The sequence below is a fragment of the Plecotus auritus genome (assembly GCF_963455305.1).
Source record: "Plecotus auritus genome assembly, chromosome: 2".
Taxonomy (NCBI): Eukaryota; Metazoa; Chordata; class Mammalia; order Chiroptera; family Vespertilionidae; genus Plecotus; species Plecotus auritus.
Window position 1 is genome coordinate 79,374,666 of NC_137771.1, and position 25,288 is coordinate 79,399,953.

General features: G+C 42.4%; 1 protein-coding gene across 2 annotated transcripts in view; it reads right to left on the reverse strand.

Annotated features, from left to right (window-relative positions):
* E2F3 (E2F transcription factor 3) overlaps positions 1–25,288 on the reverse strand; it is a gene marked incomplete at its 5' end in the record, with an annotated part of 96,816 nt that overhangs the window by 12,836 nt on the left and 58,692 nt on the right. For both annotated transcript variants that reach the window (XM_080655209.1, XM_080655210.1), the window contains one exon: positions 865–976. In XM_080655209.1, coding sequence (XP_080511335.1) covers positions 865–976 — 112 coding nt within the window. The remainder of the gene's footprint in view (positions 1–864; positions 977–25,288) is intronic.

The following is a 25,288-nucleotide window of genomic DNA, read 5'->3' on the forward strand; positions in this document are numbered from 1 at the left end:
GGAGTCTAACCCCATGGGGACAAGTGACGAATCTCCCCAGCATTTCGTGCTGGGCTCAGACAGACCCACTTCAACCCGCCTTTCAGGCTCCAGTGTTGTGTGTGTATGTAACTTGTTCACCAATGTATCAAATGATGCTTCATTTGGATGAAGACTTTCTGGAACCTGGAAGAGTCTTTCAATCAAGTCTCCCTATCCCACTTGAATAAAATTTCTTATTTAATATTGTACCTATTCTCTTACAGGTCACAGGTCAAGGATTTAATGTAGCAGTACACACAGCCTGTGGATTTCCTAATTCATAAACTACAGGAAAGGTGAGAACAAAGTCTAATGAGGCCAGAGACATAAAGGACTAGCTAGCCATCTCCGACCTACTTTCCTCTCTCCCAGAAGAAAATGATCATATCTATGGAAAGGGAAACTAGCAGCAATTCATTGGACTCAACCAATTCTTATGCTGCCTTATGTTGAGCTAGAGATTTAGACCGACACACATTTGCGACTCCAGCACAGTTCGTCTACACCCACTTAGCCTCAGTCTCTGAAATAATGTCCGTTAAAGAAAGTTTAAATTAAATTTGATTATAGAACGTAACAAGGAGCTTATATTCTGAGTTGAAAAATGAAACTGCACACATTTCAAGAGGCCTCCCCTTAAGTCAGTACGTAGGCACTGGAGTGACTCTGTAAACCTTTTGCTGGGTGTCTGCAGACACTGTATTTACTTTTTGGATAGGCACAGAAAGAAATGACAAAGAACAAAACATGGCAAAGTTTTTCACACCTTGGCATCCTTCCAGCCGCAAGCTTTGAAAGTTGGGAGCCCACACCACAGAGAATCAGAGATGAAAGAATCCTTACTTTTGGGACTGTCTGGACTTCGCAGTGCAGCTCTCCCTTTGCCCTTTGGGGTTTTTAAACCATCTGAGAGGTACTGATGACCGCTTTCTCCTAGCTCCAGCCTTCGCTTGGCCTGGAATAAGAAAGGACAATCATTCGTCCCGGTCACATGGACAATCACAAGTGAGGCTGTGTGGGATCTGGCCCCTGCCCAGTGCTGCAGCCTCGCGCCTGCTCTCACACCTTGGCTCCGCTCGCTCAGGGTCTCGCCATTCCCCAAGCTCTCTCTTCATCTGCAACGATCATCTGTATACACTCAGATGGAAAATCCAGCAATCCTTTAGGATTAGATCCAGAAGCCACGTTGTTCATTTATTCATTGATTCAACACATGTGCCAGGCATGAGGCTAGATACTGAGAACCCAGCAGGCACCATGGGACTGAAATTAACTTTCCCCAGCGAGCCTTTACTGCCTCTCTCCATCTCTGACCTGGGCTGGACCCCCTTCGTTCGTTGTGCTTCCCCAAACAGCCTGTGTTTATTTGTATCATAACACTTATAGATATAAGAGTTATTTTACTAATCTGTTTCTCATTTCCTTCCAGGCAGGGACTGTTTCCCATTTATCTTTGTATATACCCAGTGCTCAGCACAGAGCCTGGGTTTCTATAGGTCTTAAATCACTAAGTGACTGTGGTAACACAACTAGTCACAGATTACAGATGGTCATTCGTCACAATAACAAATATTGCAAATACTCAATCTTGGGCTTCAACTGGTATTACTTCCACCATTTAGTCACCAAACCTGGCATTTAAATGAGAAGTCCACACAAAAGTTTTAAATTTATTTTCATTTCACTTTAAAATTATCCACTTAGTGTCTTCTATGTACTGGGCACTGGGCTTAGGGAACAGAGGTAAGGAAGATACATGAGGCCTTGCCTACCTAAGGCATAGAGTCCACAAGAGAAGACAGAGAATTAAAGAAATCATTGTTGAGTACTAACTGTATGGGTGTGATGGGTGTTTCAGACAGAAGTAGCCCCCAAAAGACACTACACACAGCAATGTGTATTTAGGTTTATTTTAGGACAGGTTCTTCTAATGAGGGGATTCACAATAACTTCCCATAACACAGAAACGGAAGTAATAATTTATCAGCTGATGATAAATATTCAGCTTCTCTATGAAAGTTGTCAGCAGTTTGTATTGTTCACTACAGTAAGCAACTAGCCACACGTGGCTCAGTTGGTTGAGCGTTGTCCCATGCACCAAAAGGTCACTGGTATAATTCCCCAGTCAGGGTGCATGCCTGGGTTGCAGGTTTCATCCCCCGTAGAGGGCGTGCAGGAGGTAGCTGATCGGTGTTTCTCCCTCTCCCACTAAAAAAAAAAAAAAATCAATAAAAACATCTTTAAAAAACTGGGAAAAAAATAAAATGGATTTTGAAGACAGTACAAAAAAAGGGTAAAATACCTTAATTTTAAAATTGATGAATTTAAAAATGTAGTATTTTGACTTTACAAAATAAGGTAGAATTAAAGTTATTATTTCACCTCTTTCCCTCTCTATTATTTTACTATGTGGCTTAGATTAGTGGCACAGATTACCTTTCTATTGGCTAAACATTACTTTAAGGCCTACTAGTAAGAATGACAATTCACTAATTTTTTTCAAATTCATTTCCCCCTCCCAAATACTGTTCAATCCTTGTGTGGGCCTGTTGTTATGTTTGGCCCAGGAAAATTCCCTCTTCACCAGGCAAATGCCCCCTGATTGTTCTTTGGGGAGTACCCCCTACCCAGCCTCAGTGCACACAGGTCTGGTCAGTCACTGTGGTCCGTTCTCCCTTCCCTCTTCCTTTTACCCACAGTGGCTGGTTAGGATGGCACATGACCAAAGCTGGGTGAACAAGGGCCAACACTAGGCCTTTTTCTGGAACTACTGGCAAGAAGGGGGGTATCTGCTCAGTCAAGTTGATAAGCTGGAAGCCAGAAGCTATCTGAGAATGGAGGCCCCACAGGGGAAAGCAGAGTGGAGAGATGGAGGGAAAGGGGCCCCAGACTTTTCAGTTACATTAGTCAATAAAATCTCCTTTCTGCTTAAAGCACTTTGAGTTGAGAACCTGAAAGTGTGGTGTTGTAAGCAATAGCCTGTGGGATTAGCTGAGTATGGTGGGGCTGGCAAGGCTGTTAGAGTGGCAGTTGTGTTTATCACTTCATTCGAGGCTGGCTTACCTAAAAGTAGAGAACAGCATTGCCATGGAGGCCATTTTTCTCTGTAGAAAGTAATCCAAGATAGAGAGCTATGTTCTCTGCCCATGCTAAAGTCCACAGAAGGGAGGCAAGTGGGAGAAGCATTTGGGGCCTGGAACTCTTGTGCCCCTAAGGCTAAATTCTGAATCCTCACAATAGGGAACCACCACTGGCCAGCAGCCTGGGGAATATTACTTTTGCCAAAGGCCTATGGAAGCAGTAAACTGTAGGCTAGAAACTGAGATGGAACTTTAGGAACCAGGACTACTCATGATGTATCCTGGTCAACAAGCACCGAATGTCAGAGTTCACCAAATCTAAATACTAGACAGAAAAATCACCGTTATAAAAGCACTTGTATCGCCAGAGAATCTCTACGTTTAGAGATTCTCAGCCTCCAAGACCATCAACCACTGAAGCCTATAAATCTATACCAAAAAGATCCAAGCTTTGTTTGAGACGGTAGAAATCGAGGTGGCCATGTTGATCCCACAAGCAAGCCACGTCTCCACCAAGTCTCCAAGTGCCAGCATTCCTGCTGAGGACATGATGTGCTACGGGAGGCGACCACTGTGTTCCTTTTCCTTTCCAAATGGATGTTTCTGTTGGGCTTCCCTGCTACCTCTCCCCCACTGTTCAGTGAGCAGGAGCTGAACGGGACTTGCGAGGACACACAGTACTTGCAGGTCCTAGATCAGAGGATGAGCGTAGTAGCTGGACTCTTGGGGAAAGGCTAAGAATTTTTACACATGCTGGAGTGGCATTACTTTAACTTAGCAAACTCAAGCACACACGCTTGGTAAGACAAACAAAAACAAACCAAAAACTAGGCAGGAGGATTTAAATAGTGCAGGTAGTCGCTGCCTACACCCCCCTGCCCTGGGCTGAGCACCAGGGCAGATTAAAATCTATTCTCTTGGTCATCTTATTAAAAAAAAGTTTTATTGATTTTAGAGAGGGGGAGGGAGAAAAACATCGATGTGAGAGAGAATAATAGATTGGTTGCCTCCCCCAGACAAGGGGTCAAACCAGCAACCTAGGTATGTGCCCTGACCGGGAACTGAACCAGCAATCTTCTGGTGCATGGGATGACATTCCAACCCACTGCGTTACACCAGCCAGGGCTCATCTCAAGTTTTGGTTGTTCTTAGTGTGAACATCTTGGTGAACTGAGAGTTACTCTGTTTACAAACAGATTTTCATATTACATGCTCCCAACTAGTCAAGCAACTAATCTTTCTGGTGCTCAACAGAAGGGCCAGCCATTTGGTCTTAAGCAGGAGTCAAGGCTGGACATTAGAGATGCTGTGTAGATCATCCACATGGCACCTTCCTGGGACTTCAGTCCAACCAAGATCACATTCCTCAGTAACGAACAGTTGCACCGTTAAGTCTTTCTGAAAACATATATATGAAAATAACAGGATTAATGGCCAGGCAGCCAAGCAGTGGACTGTGGGGAACATCCTGTTTCTATCTGCCCGGCATTTATTGCCCCTATTTTTGTTGTTGTTGGGGAAGGTTTCTATGTCTCCAAGCCTGAAAACAAAGGTCTACTATTGCTCAACATCTTAAACTGACCCTTGCCATCAAGGTTCAAAGGTGAGGACTGTAATCTGGGCCTACCAATCAGCGCATTCCAGTTCCTTAACTAGGTGAATAGTTTGGGGATGGGCCATGTACAAAGTGGATGAATCAGTCAATCCTGGGATTTTTGTTGAAAAGTACCAGGTTCTTTCCACTGGGAGTTATTAGGCAGTAGGGTGTAAGTCTGGAGCTACCTCGCAACTGAGCCAACAGAGAAGAAAGCAGAGTTAAGAGCTAGAGAGAGGCTGAGTCCCAACACCTTTAAGGGAGGTGCTAGATACAGCCATGCCAAAAAGCATGTAGGCTTTCATTTCTGTGAGCCAACAAACTCCTTTTTGTTAGAAGACAACTGAGTTAGATTACTACCACTGGCAACCAAGAGTCCGCATAGATATGGCTCTTTAGTATTAACTATAACACAATGAACATTTGAGTGCTTACAGTATTTCATGCACCATGTTAATTGCTTTCCAAATGATTGTGTTATCTCATTTTCATACAACCTCACAAGGTAGTTTCTATTATCTCCTATTTTACAGGAGAAAACTAAGGTTTAGAGCAGCCGTGGGCAAAGTACGGCCCGTGGGCCGGATCCGGCCCGTTCGGCTGTTCTATCCAGCCCGCGGAGCCAAAAGACGGTACCCTTTTATGTAATGATGTTTACTTTGAATTTATATTAGTTCACACAAACACTCCATCCATGCTTTTGTTCCAGCCCTTCGGTCCAGTTTAAGAACCCATTGTGGCCCTTGAGTCAAAAAGTTTGCCCACCCCTGGTTTAGAGTGTTTAATAACTTTTCTAAGACCCCACAGCCAGTAAGTATGCCTACACCAAAGTCCATGCTTATAATCACTTTATAAAAATGATTGTAAAAAATTTCCATATAAAAATATTTGAGCCCAGCCCATGTGGCTCAGTGGTTGAGGGTCAACCCATGAACCAGGTCTCACTTCAATATCCAGTCAGGGCACATGCCCGGGGTTGTGGGCTTGATCCCCAGTAGGAGACGTGCAGGAGGCAGCTAATCAATGATTCTCTCTCATCATTGAAGTTTCTCTCTCTCTCTCACTCCCCCCTCCCTTTAAAATAAAAACATATTAAAAATATTTGAAGAATTTATTATATTGATACCATCTTACATTATATTTTAAAAAACTTTTCATTATTTAAAAAAAAACACACCTCTCCTTTATAACTAAATGCACATTGTAACTCAAACAACACAACTGGGTATACACAGATAGTATATTTTTCTCCTAATCTGGATCCCTAATTCCCTTCTTTAAAGACAAGCATTATTAAGTTACTTTGGTATTTGTTTAGATAGTCTATGTCCGTGGTCGGCAAACTGCGGTTCGCGAGCCACATGCGGCTCTTTGGCCCCTTGAGTGTGGCTCTTCCACAAAATACCACGGCCTGGGTGAGTCTATTTTGAAGAAGTGGCGTTAGAAGCTAAGTTTCAGTTTAAAAAATTTGGCTCTCAAAAGAAATTTCAATCGCTGTACTGTTGATATTTGGCTCTGTTGACTAATGAGTTTGCCGACCACTGGTCTATGTAAATACACATACCACACCTTAAAACAATTTTTTTAAATATACACAACCACACCTTTAGAAAATTTTTACACAAATGGTAGTAAACCACATACTATTCTTACAACACATCTTAGGGTTTGATTCCTATCAGTAATATTTAGAATGACCTTATTTTTCATAGCTGCATAATATTGTATTACTATACAATGACTTGTTTACTTAATGAGAATCCTACGGATGGATGTTCAACACTCTTCTATAGTCATTTTCCCAATTAATATTCACGATGGCATAGTGGGGTAGGTACTAAACCCATCTTGCACTGAAGCAGGTAAGTGAAAGATTACCTATAGCCTCCGTTAATAAGTCACACATACCAAGATTTGAACCCAGGTCTGTTCAAATAATGTTAGTGAGCACTTCCCTAGTCTAATTGAGATGGCCCTCCTCTGCTGTCATAGCAACTTCTGGGCTGCCAATCAACACATGCTCCAGTTTTTCTCCCTGGACCAAAAGCTCAGGTCTTTTAGCAGTTAAATTTCTCCAGAGCCTTGCATATGGCATGCACTCATGCAAGTTAACTTGTTTATTTTGAATGAAACCAAGAAATAAATTCCCAAAGTCTCTTGGCAGGTAAATCACAAAACTCCAACGTTACCAAGGTGTAAGGGGAATACTAAAAAAATAATAATTTAAAAACATATATATACACTAGAGACCCGGTGGGGTCCCTTGGCCTGGCCTGTGCCCTCTTGCAATCCGGCACCCCTCGGGGGATGTCGGAGGCCCAGTGCATGGATTTGGCCCGATCCCCGCAAACCAAGCCAAGGGACCCCACTGGTGCATGGATTCATGCATATAAGATCTTTGGTTAATCTCTTCCCCCTTCCCGTTCCCCCCTGAGATTCATCAGTCTGTTCCATGTTTCCATGCCTGTGTGTTGAGAGTCTGCCCCCTGGTGGTCAGTGCGCATCATAGCTACTGGTTGAACGGTTGGACACAGCATATTAGCCTTTCATATATATAGATATGTGTGTGTGTATGTATATATAAATAGGTATATGTATTTATATATCCTGGATACTAATTTCTATAGAGGGTGGGGTACAAGTAGGTTTACAGTTGTGAGTATGTGAAACACAGTTTATTCTTGTATTATTATTAAATTATTGTATTATTTTCCATATGAACAACTGTAAACCTACTTTGCCCTACCTTGTATTTGGAAATATTCTCAAGAAATATAAAGGGGGAAAGTTAAAATTGTATAAAGATATGTATAATATGATCTCACAGGGGTAAAAAATTATAAAACTATAGATCTCCTGCCCTGGCTGGTTTGGCTCAGTGGATAGAGCGTCAGCCTGTGGACTGAAAGTTCCTGGTTTCGATTCTGGTTGGGGGCACATGTCCGGGTTGTGGGCTCGATCCCCAGTGGGGGGGGGGGGCATGCAGGAGGCAGCCGATCAATGATTCTCTCTCATCACTGATGTTTCTATCTCTCCCTCTCTGAAATCAATAAAAAATATTTTTAAAAAATTAAAAAAAAACCACTATAGGCCTCACTATAAAATTTTCTGTATCTAAAAGAAAGGTCTGGGAAGATCCACATCAATTGTTAGAGGAGGTAATCTCTAAGAACTAAAATACGGGGTGTTGATTTCATGTTTATAATTCTGCAGTATTTGATTGTATTTTTAAAAGTGATGTGACTATACACATGTTACATTTATCCCTTTCATCCTGGCAATTCCACTTTTTGAAGTATATTTTGGGAACATTTATGTTGTTTCTAGGGTTTGTCTGTTAAAAAACAGCACAGCCAGTGTTTTGAATGTTTACATTTTTCCACATGTGTCAAAAAATATCAGAAGAATAATTCAGTAACTAATTGTACATTTGTAATAGAATGTTATGCAATGAATGTCAGATATAAAGCTATATGTAAGTTTTTAAAAAGCAGGTGTGGGTAGTAAAATTGTATTTTTGTAGGGAAATTATTTACATAGAAATAAGGTATTAAGAATACATACCGAATAGTTTGAGTATTAAACTTTGGGTAGGATTATGGTTTTATTTTCTTCTTAGCTTTTTACATTTCTAAGTTATTTTAAGGTACACATGGGTTATTTGCCTTACAAAACTAAAACAAAAAACAAAAATCATTCCCATTTGAGGTTAAACAAAACAAGTCTGGTGATTTACTTTTAGACTTGAAAATCTTATGTACCATTCAATGTGTTCAACAGAAATGGGCTGTGCTTCAGAAGGAGCATCCCAACCTCACAGGGGGAAGGCAAGTGTTGTTCTTATCTACCATTCAACGGAGCCACCAGAAAATTAAGTCAAGAAAAAGGCCCGGCCTGCTGTAGGTTAACATACTGTGAACACTAAAATAAACTCCCTTTACCTCAATTAATATAAGAACTGGGCAAGGAAAAGAACTAGTATATGATACATTTCTGTCTCAAAGCCAAACAGGAGACAGGCATTTTGAACAGAGGAAAAAGGGAAATAGAAGAAAATGGAAATTAAATAAAAGGAATGAAGACCACGTTAAGCACATTAGTGAGATAACCCAAAGAAATTTCCAGCGGGAGCCCAGGCCACAGCTGGATCTCTCTTGGATTCTGGCCATTGGCTCAGCAGGTTAGGGCACAAGCAGTTTAAGAAAAGAATACCTGGCTTCCAGTTGTGACTATATACTACTAGAGGCCCGGTGCACGGGTTCGTGCACTGGTGGGGTCCCTCAGCCTGGCCTGCACCCTCTAGCAATCCGGGACCCCTCAGGGGATGTTGGACTGCGGGTTTCCACCTGATCCCCGCAGGACAGGCCAAGGGACTCCACTGGTGCATGAATCCGTGCACGGGGCCTCTAGTCTATCTATATATATAAAAGCCTAGGCGACCCTTATGACCGGCCGACTGGTCGCTATGATGACACTGACCAACAGTGGGCAGATGCTCAACGCAGGAGCTGCCCCCTGGTGGTCAGTGTGCTCCCACAGCGGGAGTGCCGCTCAGCCAGAAGCCAGGCTCACAGCTGGCAAGCTCAGCTGCAGCAGCGGGAGCCTCTCCCGCCTCCATGTAAGTGCTACCAAGCGGCGAGTGGCGAGTGGCGGCAGTGGAAGCAGGTACAGTGGGTGCCGGGATGAGCAGGAGTGGCGTGGCACCCTGCCCCGGCTCCTCCCCCACTGCCTGCTGCTTCATGCATTGCTGCATCCCTCAGGGGACGTTGGATGCACTATTGCATCCCTTGGGACAGTCCGACATCCACCGAGGAGTCCTGGATTGCAAGAGGGCTCAGGCCAGGCTGAACGACCCCACCAATGCACGAATTCGTGCACCGGGCCTCTAGTACTATCTAATAAAAGAGTAATATGCAAATTAACCATCACTCTGCTACACCCACAAGCCACGCCCACCAGCCAATCAGGAGCGAATATGCAAATAAACCCAAGCAAGATGGCTATGGCCACAGAGAGCAGGAGGGAGGCTTGGGTTTCCCCGGCAATGGAGGAAGCCAAGCTTTCTGCCTGCCCTTGCCGGCCTAGGCCTCCACTCAAGGCTGCAAAGTTTCAATGATAGAAGATACATAAACCCAAACAGAAATGGCGGCAGCCAAGGAGCTGGAAAGAGCAGGAGGCTAGGGTTGCCCCCAGTGATGGAGGAAGCCAAGCTTTCCGCACACCCTGGCTGGCCCAGGCCTCCGCTTAAGGCTACAAAGTTTCAATTATAGAAGATACATAAATCCAAAATATATGGCTGCCGCCACGGAGCAAGCAGAAGGCTTGGCTCCGCTCCAGGCTACAAAGTTTCAATTGTAGAAGATAAATAAACCCCAGATACCAGGGCCTCCACTTGGGTCGCCAGGGGGGGTGGCCGGCCTGCAAACCACCACAGGCCCCTCGCCCAGGCTGCCCCACACCCCAAGGGAACCCCACCCTGACCCGGGACACCCTTCAGGGCAAACCAGCTGGCCCCCACCCGTGCACCAGGCCTCTATCCTATCTAACAAAAGAGTAATATGCAGAGTGACCATCACTCCAACACACAAGATGGCTGCCCCCATGTGGTCAAAGATCCTGCCCCCATGTGGACACAACATGGCCACCACAAGATGGTCAGCAAGGGAGGGCAGTTGGGAGGGACCAGGCCTGCAAGGGAGGGCAGTTGTGTGCAATCAGGCCAGCAGGGGAGGGAGTTGGGGGTGACCAAGCCGGCAGAGGAGGGAAGTTGGGGGCAACCAGGCCTGCAGGGAAAGGCAGTTGGGAGGGACCCAGTCCTGCAGGGGAGAGCAGTTGGGGGGGACCAGGCCTGCAGGGGAGGGCAGTTGGGGGAAAACAGGCTGGCAGGGGAGCAGTTAGGCATCAATCAGGCTGGCAGGCAGAAGCGGTTAGGGGCAATCAGGAAGGCAGGCAGGCGAGCAGTTGGTAGCCAGCAGTCCTGGATTGTGAGAGGGATCCCAGATTGGAGAGGGTGCAGGCTGGGCTGAGGGACACCGCCCCCCCCCCCCAAAGTGCACGAATTTTGTGCACTGGGCCTCTAGTATATATATAAAAGCCTAAGTGACCATCTGCCCCCTGGTGGTCAGTGCGCATCATAGCTACCAGTTGAAGAGTCGCTTAGGCTTTTATATATATACTAGTGGCCCAGTGCACAAAATTCGTGCACTGGGGGGGGGGGGGGGGGCGCGGTGTGTGTGTCCCTCAGCTCAGCCTGCACCCTCTTCAATCTGGGACCCCTTGGGGGATCCCTCTCATAATCTGGGACTGCTGGCTCCCAACTGCTCACCTGCCTGCCTGCCTGATTGCCCCTAACTGCTTCTGCCTGCCAGCCTGATCACCCCCTAACCACTCCCCTGCCAGCCTGATCGCCCCCAACTGCCCTCCCCTTCCAGCCATCTTGTGACCACATGGGGGTGGCCATCTTGTGCGAGGGCATGACGGTCAATTTGCATATTACCTCTTTATTATATAGGATATATTTAGATATATTAACACAATGTGCCTAACCATTTAAAAAAATTTTTTTTATTGATTTCAGAGAGGAAGGGAGAGGGAGATAGAAATATCAGTGATGTGAGAGAATCATTGATGGGCTGCCTCCTGCACGCTCCAAGCCCAAAACCTGGGCATGTGCCCTTGACTGGAATTGAACCTGGGACCCTTCCATCTGCAGGCCAATGCTCTAGCCATTGAGCCAAACTGGCTAGGGCACTGACCATTTTTTAATCCATTCAATTATTTATTAAGCGTCTGCTGTGTACCAGGCCCTGCAAAGGCAACGACTACAAAGGCAACATGGTAGTCCCCGCTATGTAAGAAGGTACAGGCAAACAAATAACAGGAAATGCATGATCAATACTGGACGAGCCCACGGTTGGGTACAGGAGGGCAGGAAGACGAGCTGGGCAGAGAAGTGGGTGGGGATGTGGAGAGAGCAGTTAGAGGTGGAGGTGCTTGCGCTGAGTCCTGGAAGGTCAAAGGGCTCTGTCCTGCGGAGAAGTGAGTGGAGTCGGGGGACTTGAGCGGCTGGCCAAGCACAAGCAGAGGCACTGAGACTTGGAGGAGCCCTGGTTCAGAGGTCCTGGCGGTAGGAGAGGCCTGCTGCACAGGATAAAGAAGGGCCAGACTATGGTCCCTTACTCACCATACTATTAGCCACACCCCCAACGTCAATCCTTCTCCAAGATGGGTTACCTAAGATGAAGAGCTCTAAGGTCATCTCTGGCTCTTTAGGCAAGAGGTAAATTCATAATCTAACATGAACGGCATCTCTATGAGCTAGTAGGTGAGAAGCCTAATCAGAAACCCAATTATTTCTGAGAACTGGTTAAGTGAACAGACGAACAGAAAGCCCTGACAGAGGCATGTGGCAACTGGAATAGCGAACATGCATTTATCTTGGTAGAGATTTCCCCTTAAATCCCACACCACACCAGCTGGTGAGCAGTCTCTCTCTTCTCTCTCCGATGTGTCCCTGCCCAGCCCAGCCCATCTCAGTGCCCCAGCTAAATTGCCCCATCATTTCTCACTGGATTACTAGAATAGCCCCCAAACTTGGCCATCTTTCTTCTTTTGATTTTTAAACTACAGATCTAGGGTATTTTAACTTCAGTATAACTTGTATTTATTTTTGGAAATCTAACCACATACATATGAATGTTTCTAAAGGAAAAGGAATCTCAAACTGCTTCACAACTTTGGAATAGAAGCCATTTACTGAAGAAATGGTGACTGCCTTCCTTTCTACGTAGATTTATTGTTTCCTAAAATAATTTCAGACAATTTAAAAATAAATATATGCACATGGTTTTTTAAAAACCCACTAGCTTGGGGAGCTTATAGTGATTTCCTCCCCAGGGTCACACCTCAGTATCTCTAAGTAATAAGCATACTCAGCTATTTCTTGGTTTAGCCATTTTCGTTATTTATGTAGACTTCCTTCTTGATACCACTTTTACCCAATAGTTGCATACCAGTGCCGTGCATTTTGACTATACAAATAACATTCACTGCAGAGTCAAATAGTATACTGAAATTATATTTTCTTTCTTGTAAAGCTCATTTGTTAGGAGTTTCTGATTGTCTTTCCTGCTTTTTGGCACCATTTGCCTTCACCATATCCTCAACTTTCCAACTCTCCTTCCTATTGGATATTCGATTTTTCTTTTGCCTGAAGCTCCTGGACCTCCTGCAGTCTAGACACTAGACTGACTATTCTACAAAACTGCTGCATGGCGGTCTTTCTGCAGTTCTCTGACAGCATGCAGTATTGAAGTCTGAGGTGGATACCTGACATTTTATTTGACTGCCCAGCCTCTAAACCTACCCCCCTATCACTAGAAGTTTACCAGTTTGTCTATATTGGTGGGAGGCACAGCCACCTTTCTACCACAGACGCTGAAGACCCAGTGCCCTTTCTCAGCTTTCCTGAACCTTAGGCCAGAGCTGTTACTTAGGCTGGCACAGGCAGGCATGCTACCCTGGACTTGGAGTCTAGACCAGCCGTGGGCAAACTACGGCCCGCGGGCCGGATCCAGCTGTTGTATCCGGTTCTCTTGCTCTCCCCTCCGCTCCTTTACTTTGAATTTATATTAGTTCACACAAACACTCCATCCATGCTTTTGTTCCGGCCCTCCGGTCCAGTTTAAGAACCCATTGTGGCCCTCGAGTCAAAAAGTTTGGCCACTCCTGGTCTAGACTCTAGTCACTCCTGCAAAGAAGCAGACCAGTGGTGATGGCTGGGGAGCCTGGGAGGAGAGACTAGTGATGCTGGACTGGTTTCTGTGGTTTGATGTTTTGGCTGTGGTTCTGGTTATTGATCCTTCCTTGTTCCTGCCTATTCTCCAAGCTTGATTCTCTAATCGTCTTGACAATTTAGTTAGTTATCCAATATCCTCTCAATAAAATTCCTTTTCTGCTCAAGTCAGCCAGAGTTGATTGCATTATTATCAATTGTTTTCCTGGAACACATCTGAACAGTAGTATGGAAGAGAAAACTTGCATCCTTATACATCTAAAATGTGTATTGCACCCTCACACTGGATAGTTTGGCTAGGTAAAGAACTGAAGGCTGAACACCACTTGTCTCAGAACTGAAGGCACTGCTCCAGTGATGAGAAACCTGCATCTAGTGCTTCTCATTCCTTAGAAGCTATTCAATTTTTAACCTCTCTGAAACCTCCCAGGCCTGTCTTACCTTACAGTAATATCTCTTATGTATTCAGATGTGCATCTTTACTCACTCACAGTGTGAGAAACTCATGGGCTCCTAAACACTACGTTTGGACTTCAGCTACAAGAGATACTTACGTTGTAAATCATTCTTTCACTGTCTCTGTTTAATCTTTCTAAAATTCCTATTCTTTTTGGATTGATCCTCTAAAAGTTCTTAGCTCCTATTTCTTTGTTTGTTTTTTGGCTCTATTTACTTGTGTCCTTACATCAAATTTAGTTTCTACTTTTTCACTTAAAAAAAAAAAAATTTGGGCAACTCTATTTTTAATTTCCAAGAACACTGACATGTGGGAGCTGAATGATTCTAGTTGAGGTGATACTATGCCAGAATGGTGCTAATTCAGCTCTTCTGAGGTTTCTCAAAAATTATTTGTCTCCTGGATTTTGGGCATTTATCCTGTATAAAGACCTTCCCATGAATCCCTCTTAGTAGTACTCTTGGTTTTGCCACGTGAGCTTCTGTGGTTTTCCAGAGCAGAGCAACACTCTCTTTGGCCACAGCTTCTTCTGTTCTGCTAGACTGCTTGTCACTCCCCCATTCATTCTCTATATTCCAGAAATCTATTGAATTATCTTGTTCACTCAAGTCCCCACTCTCATTTTTAATGATGGAAACAAAACAAAACTGTTTACTATTATTTTCATAGGGTTTCAAGGGGAAGGAGATAAATATGCATGACAATCTGCCTTTCTGAGCCAGAATTGGCCCCTTATGTATTTAATTCTCATTTATCAGCAAGTGGTACTGACTACTATGTGTAAGGCACTGTGCTAGGCACTTTATATTAGTAAATAAAGTAGGCAGTGATTTCTTTTGCAAATAGAAGCTGAAGCCCTAATATTTTTCCTTCCTAAGTCTCTACCCCAATAACTGAATGTTGATCTTAAAAAACAAAAACCCCTGAAAACCTTTTTAATATGTATTGTTTTGACTTTAGAGAGGAAGGGAGAGAGAAAGAAACATCAATGATGAGAGAGAATCACTGATTGGCTGACTCCTGCACGCCCCCCACTGGGGATCAAACCCGGGACCCTTCAATGCACAGGCTGACGCTCCATCCACTGAGCCAAACCAGCTAGGACCCTCTGAAAACCTTTTATAGGTTAATTCTCTATTATCTATCTATCTATCTATCTATCTATCTATCTATCTATCTATATCTTTACATATAATCTATACCAAATTAAGAGGGAAGAAGCATATGAGAAAGGCCTGATTAATAAATTAAATAGACCTATTGTTACTCAGGTCAAGTAAGAGAAAACAAGTGATATTTTTAATAAAAGAAATGCTATGATAACTCTTTATATCTGTGAGTCAGAGTGGTCTCTAAATCTAAGTGGGCAAAAGTTTTTATCATCCATACAATGTTTAAGCTTTATTATTCCCTTTGAACTTTAAATTTTATATTCTTTTACAGAAAAATAAAGAGCAGGGAAAACTGCAATTAAACCACTAATTTAAAAGCGGGTTTTTAATTTATATTACCAAATTCATAATGTTTCTTTCATTTCAATTATTGCTAGCCTTAAATATGTAGTTATTGACCATAAAATGGAATTTAAGAATTATTCCCTTGAGACATCTGAATTTCCAATTTGGAGATTGGCAAAAGTATTTCACGTATATTTAGTGATGGGCGGTTATGAAGCTTAGGCTCTAATTCTGCTGCTCAGATGCCTTCCACAATAGTATACTTGAATCTCCCACCAGAGTACTATTTAGTTTATCTCTACTTCCCTTTCCAATTCCTAGTTTTTGGTCTTAATATTTTCTTTTAAATCTGCACGTAAGGACATGCTTACAGAGAGGAGGACAGCGGGAAGAGGAGAAATGGGGGGAGGGGGGGTAGGAGAGAGAGAGAGAGAGAGAGAGAGAGAGAGATCTATCAGTTGCCTTTCGTATGCACCCAACCAGGGAAACCCGCATCCGCGACTCAGGCATGTGCCCTGATCAGGAATCAACCGGCAACCTTTTGGTGCACAGGATGATGCTCAACCAACTGAGCCACTGTTGCCGGGTTTGATCTTAGGCTTTTACCTCACTTCACACCAATGGAATACACAAGAAGGTGACAAACGTTTTCTGTAAAAGGCCACAAAGTAAATATTTTAGACCTTGTGGGACATAGTTCTGTTGTAGTCACTCAACTCTGCTATTGTAGCAAGAATACATCAGTGAATGGGCTTTGCTGTATTCCAATAAAACTTTATTTACAAAATAGGCAGTGGACCAGATTTGACCAGCAGGTCATTTGTGGACTCATGGGATAAACCATTACCCTCCTTCAACTACTACTGTTTTAATTTAGGATATCTATATTGCTCATACCAAACACTAAAAATTGTATGAAGAAAGCCAATCATCTTTTTGGATAATGAGATTACGTCTCTGACATATTTTGTGTTATATGTAAGGACTAGAAACAAGTACTAAAAATAAAGTCAACTTAAACTATCCATTTTAATAGGTGGACCTCATCCCAGCCATAGAAAACAATGATAATTAAACACATGGAGATACTCCTATGTCAATGATTCACAGCTAAAAAATAGTTTATAGATGCAGTGAAGAGCTATAAAGAAAGTCTTACTATGGGTTCATCAATTTAGAGAGTAGTAATTCAATTGCTTCATTACTAGTACCTCCCTCACCCCCCCAAAACAAAATCTGTCAGTAAACGTTCTCCCATTGAGGTATTAGTGAGTTTACTTTAGAACCCAGTTGCTAAAATGGCTTGCAGCACAGTGCTAGCACCTTAGGTCTCAGAAAAAGCATGTGTTTAATTATCCCTCTGGCTCCAAGGGACAGGGCACCTGGTCCTGGTGGACATAGTTTCACAAACTATCTCCTGGTGCAGGAGCATGATAAATGAAGTAAGAATACTCTTGAAAGACTTATGAACATAAGAACTAATATGTGAGGTCCCCCCTTCCCTTAGATTTAAATCTCTTTAAAAGATAACTGACTATTTAAACCAAAACAGTAAATTGTATTGTGTTTATAACAAGAGTATAAAAATACAAGACAGTATTAACATAATGTCCAGGAGGTGAGAAATAAAAGCATATTATTGTAAGCATGAATTATAATTTAAGCATGAATAGGTTAAGTGCAAAGAGCCAAGAATAACCAAGACAATTTTGGAAAAAAAAAAAAAAAAAAAAGACATGGTAGAGAGACTTGTCCTACCAGATATCCAGACGTTTACTATAAAACTGTATTAATTAGTGAAATGTGTACTGGCCAGGATTAGGCGAATAGACCAAGAGACTAGAATAGGAAACCCAGAAACAAATCCACACATACATGTTTAATGTCAGATATTACAAATGGGACACTGCAGATCACTAGAAAGGATGGAATAGCTAATAAATGGTGCTAGGACAATTATTTATCCGAGAATAAAATATATAATTGTACCCCTACCTCAACCCACATAATATTCAACTCCAGACCTACATAAAGTTTGCTCCAAACTTTAAAGCTAAAGTTATGAAATAAAGAAGAAAATATTCCACTTCATGGGAGAGGTTTTCTTAAAACAGAAATGCACAAATCATACATGCAGAAAACTTAAAATTAATTATGATCATCAAAAGACCATAATAAAATAATGAAGTCAAGCCACAGATATGGAGAAAATATACACTGAGTGGCCAGATTATTATGATCTCTGAACTCATAATAATCTGGCCACTCGTGTGTGTGTGCGCATGCGCGCGTGCGCATATATATATATTAGAGGCACGGTGCATGAATTCGTGCATGGGTGGGGTCCGGCCAGCCTGGCCAGGGGGAGGGGACATGGGCGGTTGGCCGGCCTAACTGCTGGTCGAACTCCTGGTCGAGGGGACAATTTGCATATTAGCCTTTTATTATATAGGATATACACTGAGTGGCCAGATTATTATGTGTTCAGAGATCATAATAATCTGGCCATGCAGTGTATAGGATGCACATAACCTCCTTGGACTTATTATCCAGAATAGATAAGGAATTAGTAGAAATCAACAAGAAAAGGGCATAGAATCCAAGAGAAAACTAGGTAAAAGATGGGAATTAGGCAGAAGATGGTACTGAGAGGCAAAATATTAAAATATGTATTCAGGGAAATGTGAATTCAAATTAAATAACTTTTTCATACTCATCAGATTGGCAAAAATTGCAAAGTCTAAAAAGAACAAGTGTTGAAAATATGCAAAACTGCTACCCCCTGCTAATGGGGTGGTGGTGGAACCCCTTTGGAGAAACCTTTCATCAATACTTAGTGAAACCATGCAGCAAAAGAACACATGCACAATACATATACAGAAAAGTATAAAAAATACAGGGAAACATAGAGAAAAAAGGGACCATACAATTGGGCAAGGAAACAGTCTTCAACTGTACCATTAATGTCATTGCATGGTGCTATTCTATGGAAATACATGATGATGGAACAGCTTCCATTTTTCTAATTACCAAAGAAGCATTCTGTTTCTGGGAAACAGATTTAAAATGCACTACACACAAACACATACACAATACAAGATTATCCCCGTTGTAATGAAGCGTTTACCAACAGGCCTACCTATTTTTGAGAAATCTTCTAGGGTTTAAAGGATAGAATGGAATCCTTGGAAAACAAGTCAAGTAATACTAATAAGACATGCACTGGTTCTCTGATGAGAAGTGAACACACAAACACCACACAGACACAGACACATCTTAAACTGGATTTAGAGAGAGAGAGAGCAAAGGAGAAGTAGAAACATCCATGAGAGAGAGAAACACTGATCAGTTGCCTTCTGTACAGGCCCTGACCTGGCACCGAACCTGCAACCCAGTTATGTGCTCTGGCCAGGAAATGAACTGGCAACCTTTCGTCATGCACAGTATGACAGGCAAACAACTAAGCCACTCTGGTGGGCAGAACACTAGTGAGCTTCCTAAGTGTGAGGAAATGGATAAGTGGTCTAGGAGGTGGTCTACAGAGGAGCCACACCGGGTGAGCGGGCAACACTGACAGCCGGTTGTGTAGCTGCAGTGATTCCACTAGTACAGTGGTCGGCAAACTCATTAGTCAACAGAGCCAAATATCAACAGTACAACAATTGAAATTTCTTTTGAGAACCAAATTTTTTAAACTTATACTTCTTCTAACACCACTTCTTCAAAATAGACTCGCCCAGGCCGTGGTATTTTGTGGAAGAGCCACTCAAGGGGCCAAAGAGCTGCATGTGGCTCGCGAGCCGCAGTTTGCCGACCATGGCACTAGTAGGTTCTGCTTGACCCAGGATTTAAAGACCCCTCAATCTGGACCGCATGAAGTATACATCCCCTCAATTTAGATATTCAGGGCAAAACAATACAGCCATCGACATAGAAAAAGCACAACTCCTTGAAAGGAATCCAATTCCTCCACTCTCATTCTGCAGTTTTATGACTCCCGAGGTACTGGCACACAAATTGGACTTGAACTCCCTGTTATACTCATGTGGGCCAACATTTTGATAGAGATCATGATTCAGAAGCCTCTCACCCACTAAAGATTCACAACAAGGTCTTAGCTGTTTTCTACTTCGTAATGAGCTACTGCCTCTGAGGCACACACATGCGCACCCATGCGTACACACACACACACACACACACACACACACAAAAACAGAAAGGCCTATGGCAGTGATTGCTAATGAATATGAAGTTGTTTCATTTTCAAGTGCACATAAAAAAAGCTTGGAAACATACTAGGAATAAATGCTATGAAGATGTGGGATGGAATAGTGGTGATACAATCACTCTGAAAATATACAAACTTGATGGTACTGAACTCAATGAACAAAGAAAAACGTTCTTTACCTAAACCAGTTTTGAAAAAAAAATGCTAATATGTTGTATAGGAAAGGGATGATGATAATGCTAACCTTTATTAAGGATAAAAATCAATAACAAACAATAAAGTTTATCAAGGACCTGGCTTGATTCAGCAGCTCAATTAGAGGAAGAGCAACAGTTGATTTGAACAGGACTTTCACTCATGTGGAGCGAATGAGGCTCTCTTAAGGGGCAATGGTGAGTGGCAGGTACAGCTAAGTCGCTACACTGATAGCTTGTTTCCTTTTCTTACCAGTGGGTTTTTTTCCTAACTGTTTATCTCTTCACTACCTCTAGCCTATATGCCTTAAAACATTTCTAGGCACCAGCTGTTACCTCAATAGATATTTGTTAATTGGGAGACTAAGAATCTCAAAAATACTCTAGCTGAACCTGTCAATTTGGAGGACAATTTCTCCCTTGTCTATCATTATTCCCAGATGTAGGCGAGTGAGTGAAGGGGAAACATTCTCCTCACTCTGAAGCCCCACATACATCAGATCCTCCCTCTGCCTCTCCTGCCTCTGGTTCTCAACCTGGAAATCGCATCTGTGGGCAAAGTGAGTTCACAAACTGGAAATGCATTGCTTTTCTTGATGAATAACCCTAAGTGAACTTCAAAGAACTCAGAATGAAGTCTTACCTAAGAATTCACCTAGAGCAGTGGTCGGCAAACTCATTAGTCAACAGAGGCCAAATATTAACAGTACAACGATTGAAATTTCTTTTGAGAGCCGAAAACTGACTTCTGCGCATGGGCCACGAAGTTTCCATTGCACTGTACGTGGTTATTCTGTGGAAGAGCCACACTCAAGGGGCCAAACAGCAGCATGTGGCTCACGAGCTGCAGTTTGCCGGACCACTGACCTAGAGGATCCCATTACCAGAGTTAACGTTTTTGCAATTAATTATTACAAATACAAAATAAGTACCTGGTAATTAAAAATAAAAAACAAATGTTTATCTGTGATAAACAAAACATAATGATCTCTACAAATTAGTTAAAATTTACAGATCTGAGAATGTTAGTGCTTTATAAAATAATTAACCAATCCAAAAACCCTTATTAAACATGTGATTAATGAATTTGGGGATTATTTTGGTACTTTTTTCAATTAATAGACTGACATTACCTTTTTACAAAATCTATTTCTATTTGTATTCAGATATTGCATTGCTCACTAAAATGTGTGTGTTTGCAGTTAATTACTTCATAAAAAGCAAGGAGGAAAATAGACAAGGATCTTTTGAACCACAATTTAGGAGAATTCTCTTTAGGATGTTCTCAGAGTGATAATTCTTATTCTCACTTTGCAAAATATAACTAAAAATGTATATATACTTTAAACCGTGAGATTGTGGAGAAGAGCAAGAAAAGTTGGCCAAGTTACAGAGCCTTCCTGGGTCTTGGTTTCCTCACTTGTACAAAGTGAGTAGAACTAGAAAAATCCCCAGAATACTTTCTAGGATCCAAACGCCTATGAGGGACTCTCAAGCCTCACCTGCTAATCAAAGTTTCCCACTTTTGTCCACTCACACAACCGTCTCTGAGCAACATTCCCTGGCTGACCAACACCTGACAAACACTGAATTCACCAGAAAATTTTATTAGATTACAGTTAAAAACACAGGTAAGGTAAATACAGTTCAAAAACCATTATAGAACCTTTAAGCAAAAGTTTAATACCAAAAGACTTACGATTTCGCCAAACACATAAGCTCCATCCCCAGCCCCCTCAATTGTTAAACTGGTTCTCGCGTTGCCTGGAGTTATAAAAGGGATAACAGAAATTCTTTCTCTCCCACCCTATTACCACACTGTTTATGACCCACTGGCACCCCTGTCAAAGCATTTGGGATACCCTGCCCCAGGGCCAATGCAAAAGAATGTTCCCTTTATGATGAGCAGGGCCCTGTCTCCTTCAGAAAGGTTTGAACTCAATCCTCATCTCCCCTTTCAGCCAACTGTGACTTGCTACAGGGAAAATTGTACAGCAGGGTCAACTAATAAAATGATGGGCTTCTAAGGGGGGTTTGTCTACTGCTGTGAACAAAGCAGTGTCTGATGGACCAGAAGGCAGGAAAGGGTCTTAAAAAATCCGTGGGTTTCCCATGAGCTCTCCAAGATAGCAGAAGCTTCTGGAGGTCCAAGTTTCCAAAGGGGATTTGAATCAATCTGCTAAATGCATCAAAGCAGAGCTAATGGGGAAGTCTAATACTGCCGGCTCTTGGACCTTTGTCACTTTCCCTGCAGCCAACAAAATCCACAGACTGTGACAACGAAACAGAGGATGCAGAGAATCACATGCTACAACGTGGGTTCTCCACACGATGACAAAGTCATGCAAAAAGGAGGCAATCCAAGTTTCAAGCTAGCTGCTGGTTAAGCAATAAATTTCTTGTTCTGATTGTATTGGACATCTTCAGAACCACAATCTTGCATGTTAAAGTCCTCTCCTATAGTGCTTTTTGTTAGAACTAAAATCACTTTCAAACAAATGCACAAGTCCTCGTTCTCAAACGTAGATACACACTGCAATGGAGTGGGAAATTTATAAGCTTCTGATGCCTGGGCCCTAGCCATGAGATATTTATTTAGGGTAGGAGTGTGGTCTGCGTGGCAGGATTTAAAGAAGCTACTTGGCTGATTCAAAGGTCCGGCAAAGTTTCAGAAGCACTACTCTAAGCTGGTTGGCAAACAGACTCAGAAGATACTACTATTTATGGGAAGTCTGCCGTATCCTGCCAAGCATACACACAATTATGGTGTGGCTAGCAATCATCAGAGGTAAATATGATTCTGTTCTGATATCAAATTATTTTCAAAGGCAGAGGGGCAAGTGACAAGAAGGAACAATGATGCTTTTGTAGGGTAAGAGAAATTTTCAATGCTAAAAAACTTCCTAGCATATCATAGAAACCAGTTTTGCTGGTTTTTTATTATATGATAAAGGGAAGCACTGACCCAATCGGCAGAATTTTGGAGGTATGATGTACTGGTCCAAAGCACCAGTGAGATATCTTTGTGACTCCTGGAAAAACCCAGAGGAGTTTTCTACTCTAAGAATACTGACGCCAAAGAACAGACATTGTCATTTCCTGAGAGTCGTTACATGTTTCCATATCAAGAAGATAAGGACCAAACCTATCCAGCTAGAGGGCAACACTCTAAAATTGTAATTTTCCATTAAGAGATTAAATATAACTTGCAAGGTCATGACCTCAAGCTTCAGCATGCTCAGAATCACCTGCAGGGCCCGTTAAATGCAGGTTGTTGGGCTCCACCACACACAGTCTGATTCTGTAGGTCAAGGATGGGAGTTTCTGCCATGTTCTCAGGGGATGCTGCTGCTGGTGTGGGGACCACCCTGAGAACTGTTTTCTAAGGCCTCACAAACGGCATCCTCTTTGAGTAACTAGAAAGGTTTCTATCCTACTTTAGGTTTTGTGATAAAGAGACAATTTACTTTGAGTGAAACGAGACATTGTCTTAAGATAAATCTTGAGATTTATGTCACGAGGAAACCTTTTATCATTACTCTAGAGAGGAGCAGATGGGTCCAATTAACTTCGTTCATTCACTCAGGAGTAAACATTACCCTTGGAGGAGAAAGTGCAAGAACTGTCTTAAGTTAAAAAAGAAGGACCTAAACATCCCCTACTCCAAAGCTTGACCCATGGTTTCTTGTTTCCCAAGGATAGTGAGTATTTTTCATTTATAAAATGTTTAAATGCGGGTAAAGTTGGGCTTTATAACTAAGTAGTTAGGTCAACTGAGTAACATCTAGAAAAAAAAAAAGTTGAAGCTGTACTTTACAGAAGAACAGTATAAGCCTAAAATAAGCCTCAAATGGAGCAAAATTTAAATCCTATATAATAAAGAGGTAATATGCAAATTGCCCCTCATGCCCTCGTGTCACAGATGGCCGTGCCACGTCGTCACAAGATGGCTGCCTCCACATTGTCACAAGATGGTTGGCAGGGGAGGGCAGTTGGGGCAACCAGGCCTGCAGGAGAGGGCAGTTGGGGGTGATCGGGCTGGCAGGGGAGCAGTTAGGTATCAATCAGGCTGGCAAGGGAGCAGTTAGGGGGCTATCAGGCTAGCAGGCAGAGTGGTTAGGGGCAATCAGGTAGTCAGGCAGACGAGTGGTCAGGAGCCAGGAGTCCCGGATTGTGAGAGGAATGTCCTGAGGGATCGGGCCTAAACCGGCAGTCAGACATCCCCCGAGGGGTCCCAGATTGGAGAGTGTGCAGGCTGGGCTGAGGGACAACCCCCAGTCCATGAATTTCGTGCACCGGGTCTCTAGTGTAAAATAATACAGAAATCCTACCAAAAAAATTGTTTGTGTCAATTTCTGCATGTAAGGGGGATAGTGGAGGATGCTTTCTATGATTCAAAATCTGAAAGCCATAAAGAGAGAATATAAAAAACATGCTCTGTAAAAATAAACTTCTCTATGGGGCAAACAAAAAAACTTCAAAGGTTGAAAAGAATGCTAACCTGCCCAGCTGGCATGGCTCAATGGTTGAGTGCCGACCTATGAACCAGGAGGTTACGGTTTGATTCTGGTCAGGGCACATGCCCGAGTTGTGGGCTCACTTCCCAATGAGGGTATGTGTGCAGGAGGCAACTGATCAATGATTCTCTCGTATCATTGATGTTTCTACCTCTCCTTCTCGCTTCCTTTCTGAAATCAATACAAATATATTTAGGGGGAAAAACACACACAAAAGAATGCTAACCTGAGAAAAGTATTTGGAGATCCTACCATGGACTTAGAGCTAATTAATCACCTTATAAATAAAGAGCCCTACAAATCAGTAAGAAAAAGACCAACAACCCAATAGAAAAGCAAGTTAATTACAAGAACATAGTTTGAAGAAAAGAAAGAAATACAAATGGGCCTTTAAAAGTATGAAATGTCTGACCTCACACTTTTAAAAAGCATGCAAATTTAAAACATATCGAGATATTATATTTTGCACATCAGATTGGCAAAAATCTAAAAGTGTGATATCCATTCTGTTAAGTTCTCATAACTTGTTGGTAGGAGTATAAAATGAAACAAGCCCTAATAAGACAATGGATAATATCACAAGTACATATGCATATGCATCTGGTCAAATTCAAATCCTCCCTGTAGGAAGCTACCCTGCAGATACACCTAGACACGTATGAAGTAATACATGTGCAATTTTGTTTGTAATAGCAGAAGACTAAAAGAATCTAAGGGCCTATTCATAAAAAATTGGCTTAATAAACATTGACCCACCCACCCATATGATGGAATATTATACAGCTTGGAAAAAATACGAGGCAGTACTGTATGTTCTGACACAGAAATCTTATTAAAGTATATCATTTAATGTAAGAACAGGTAAAGAATAGTACACATCTGTCATCTTTTTTAAGGAGAAGAAAAAGATTTAATTTTTGAATTTGCATAAGGTGAAAAAATTCAA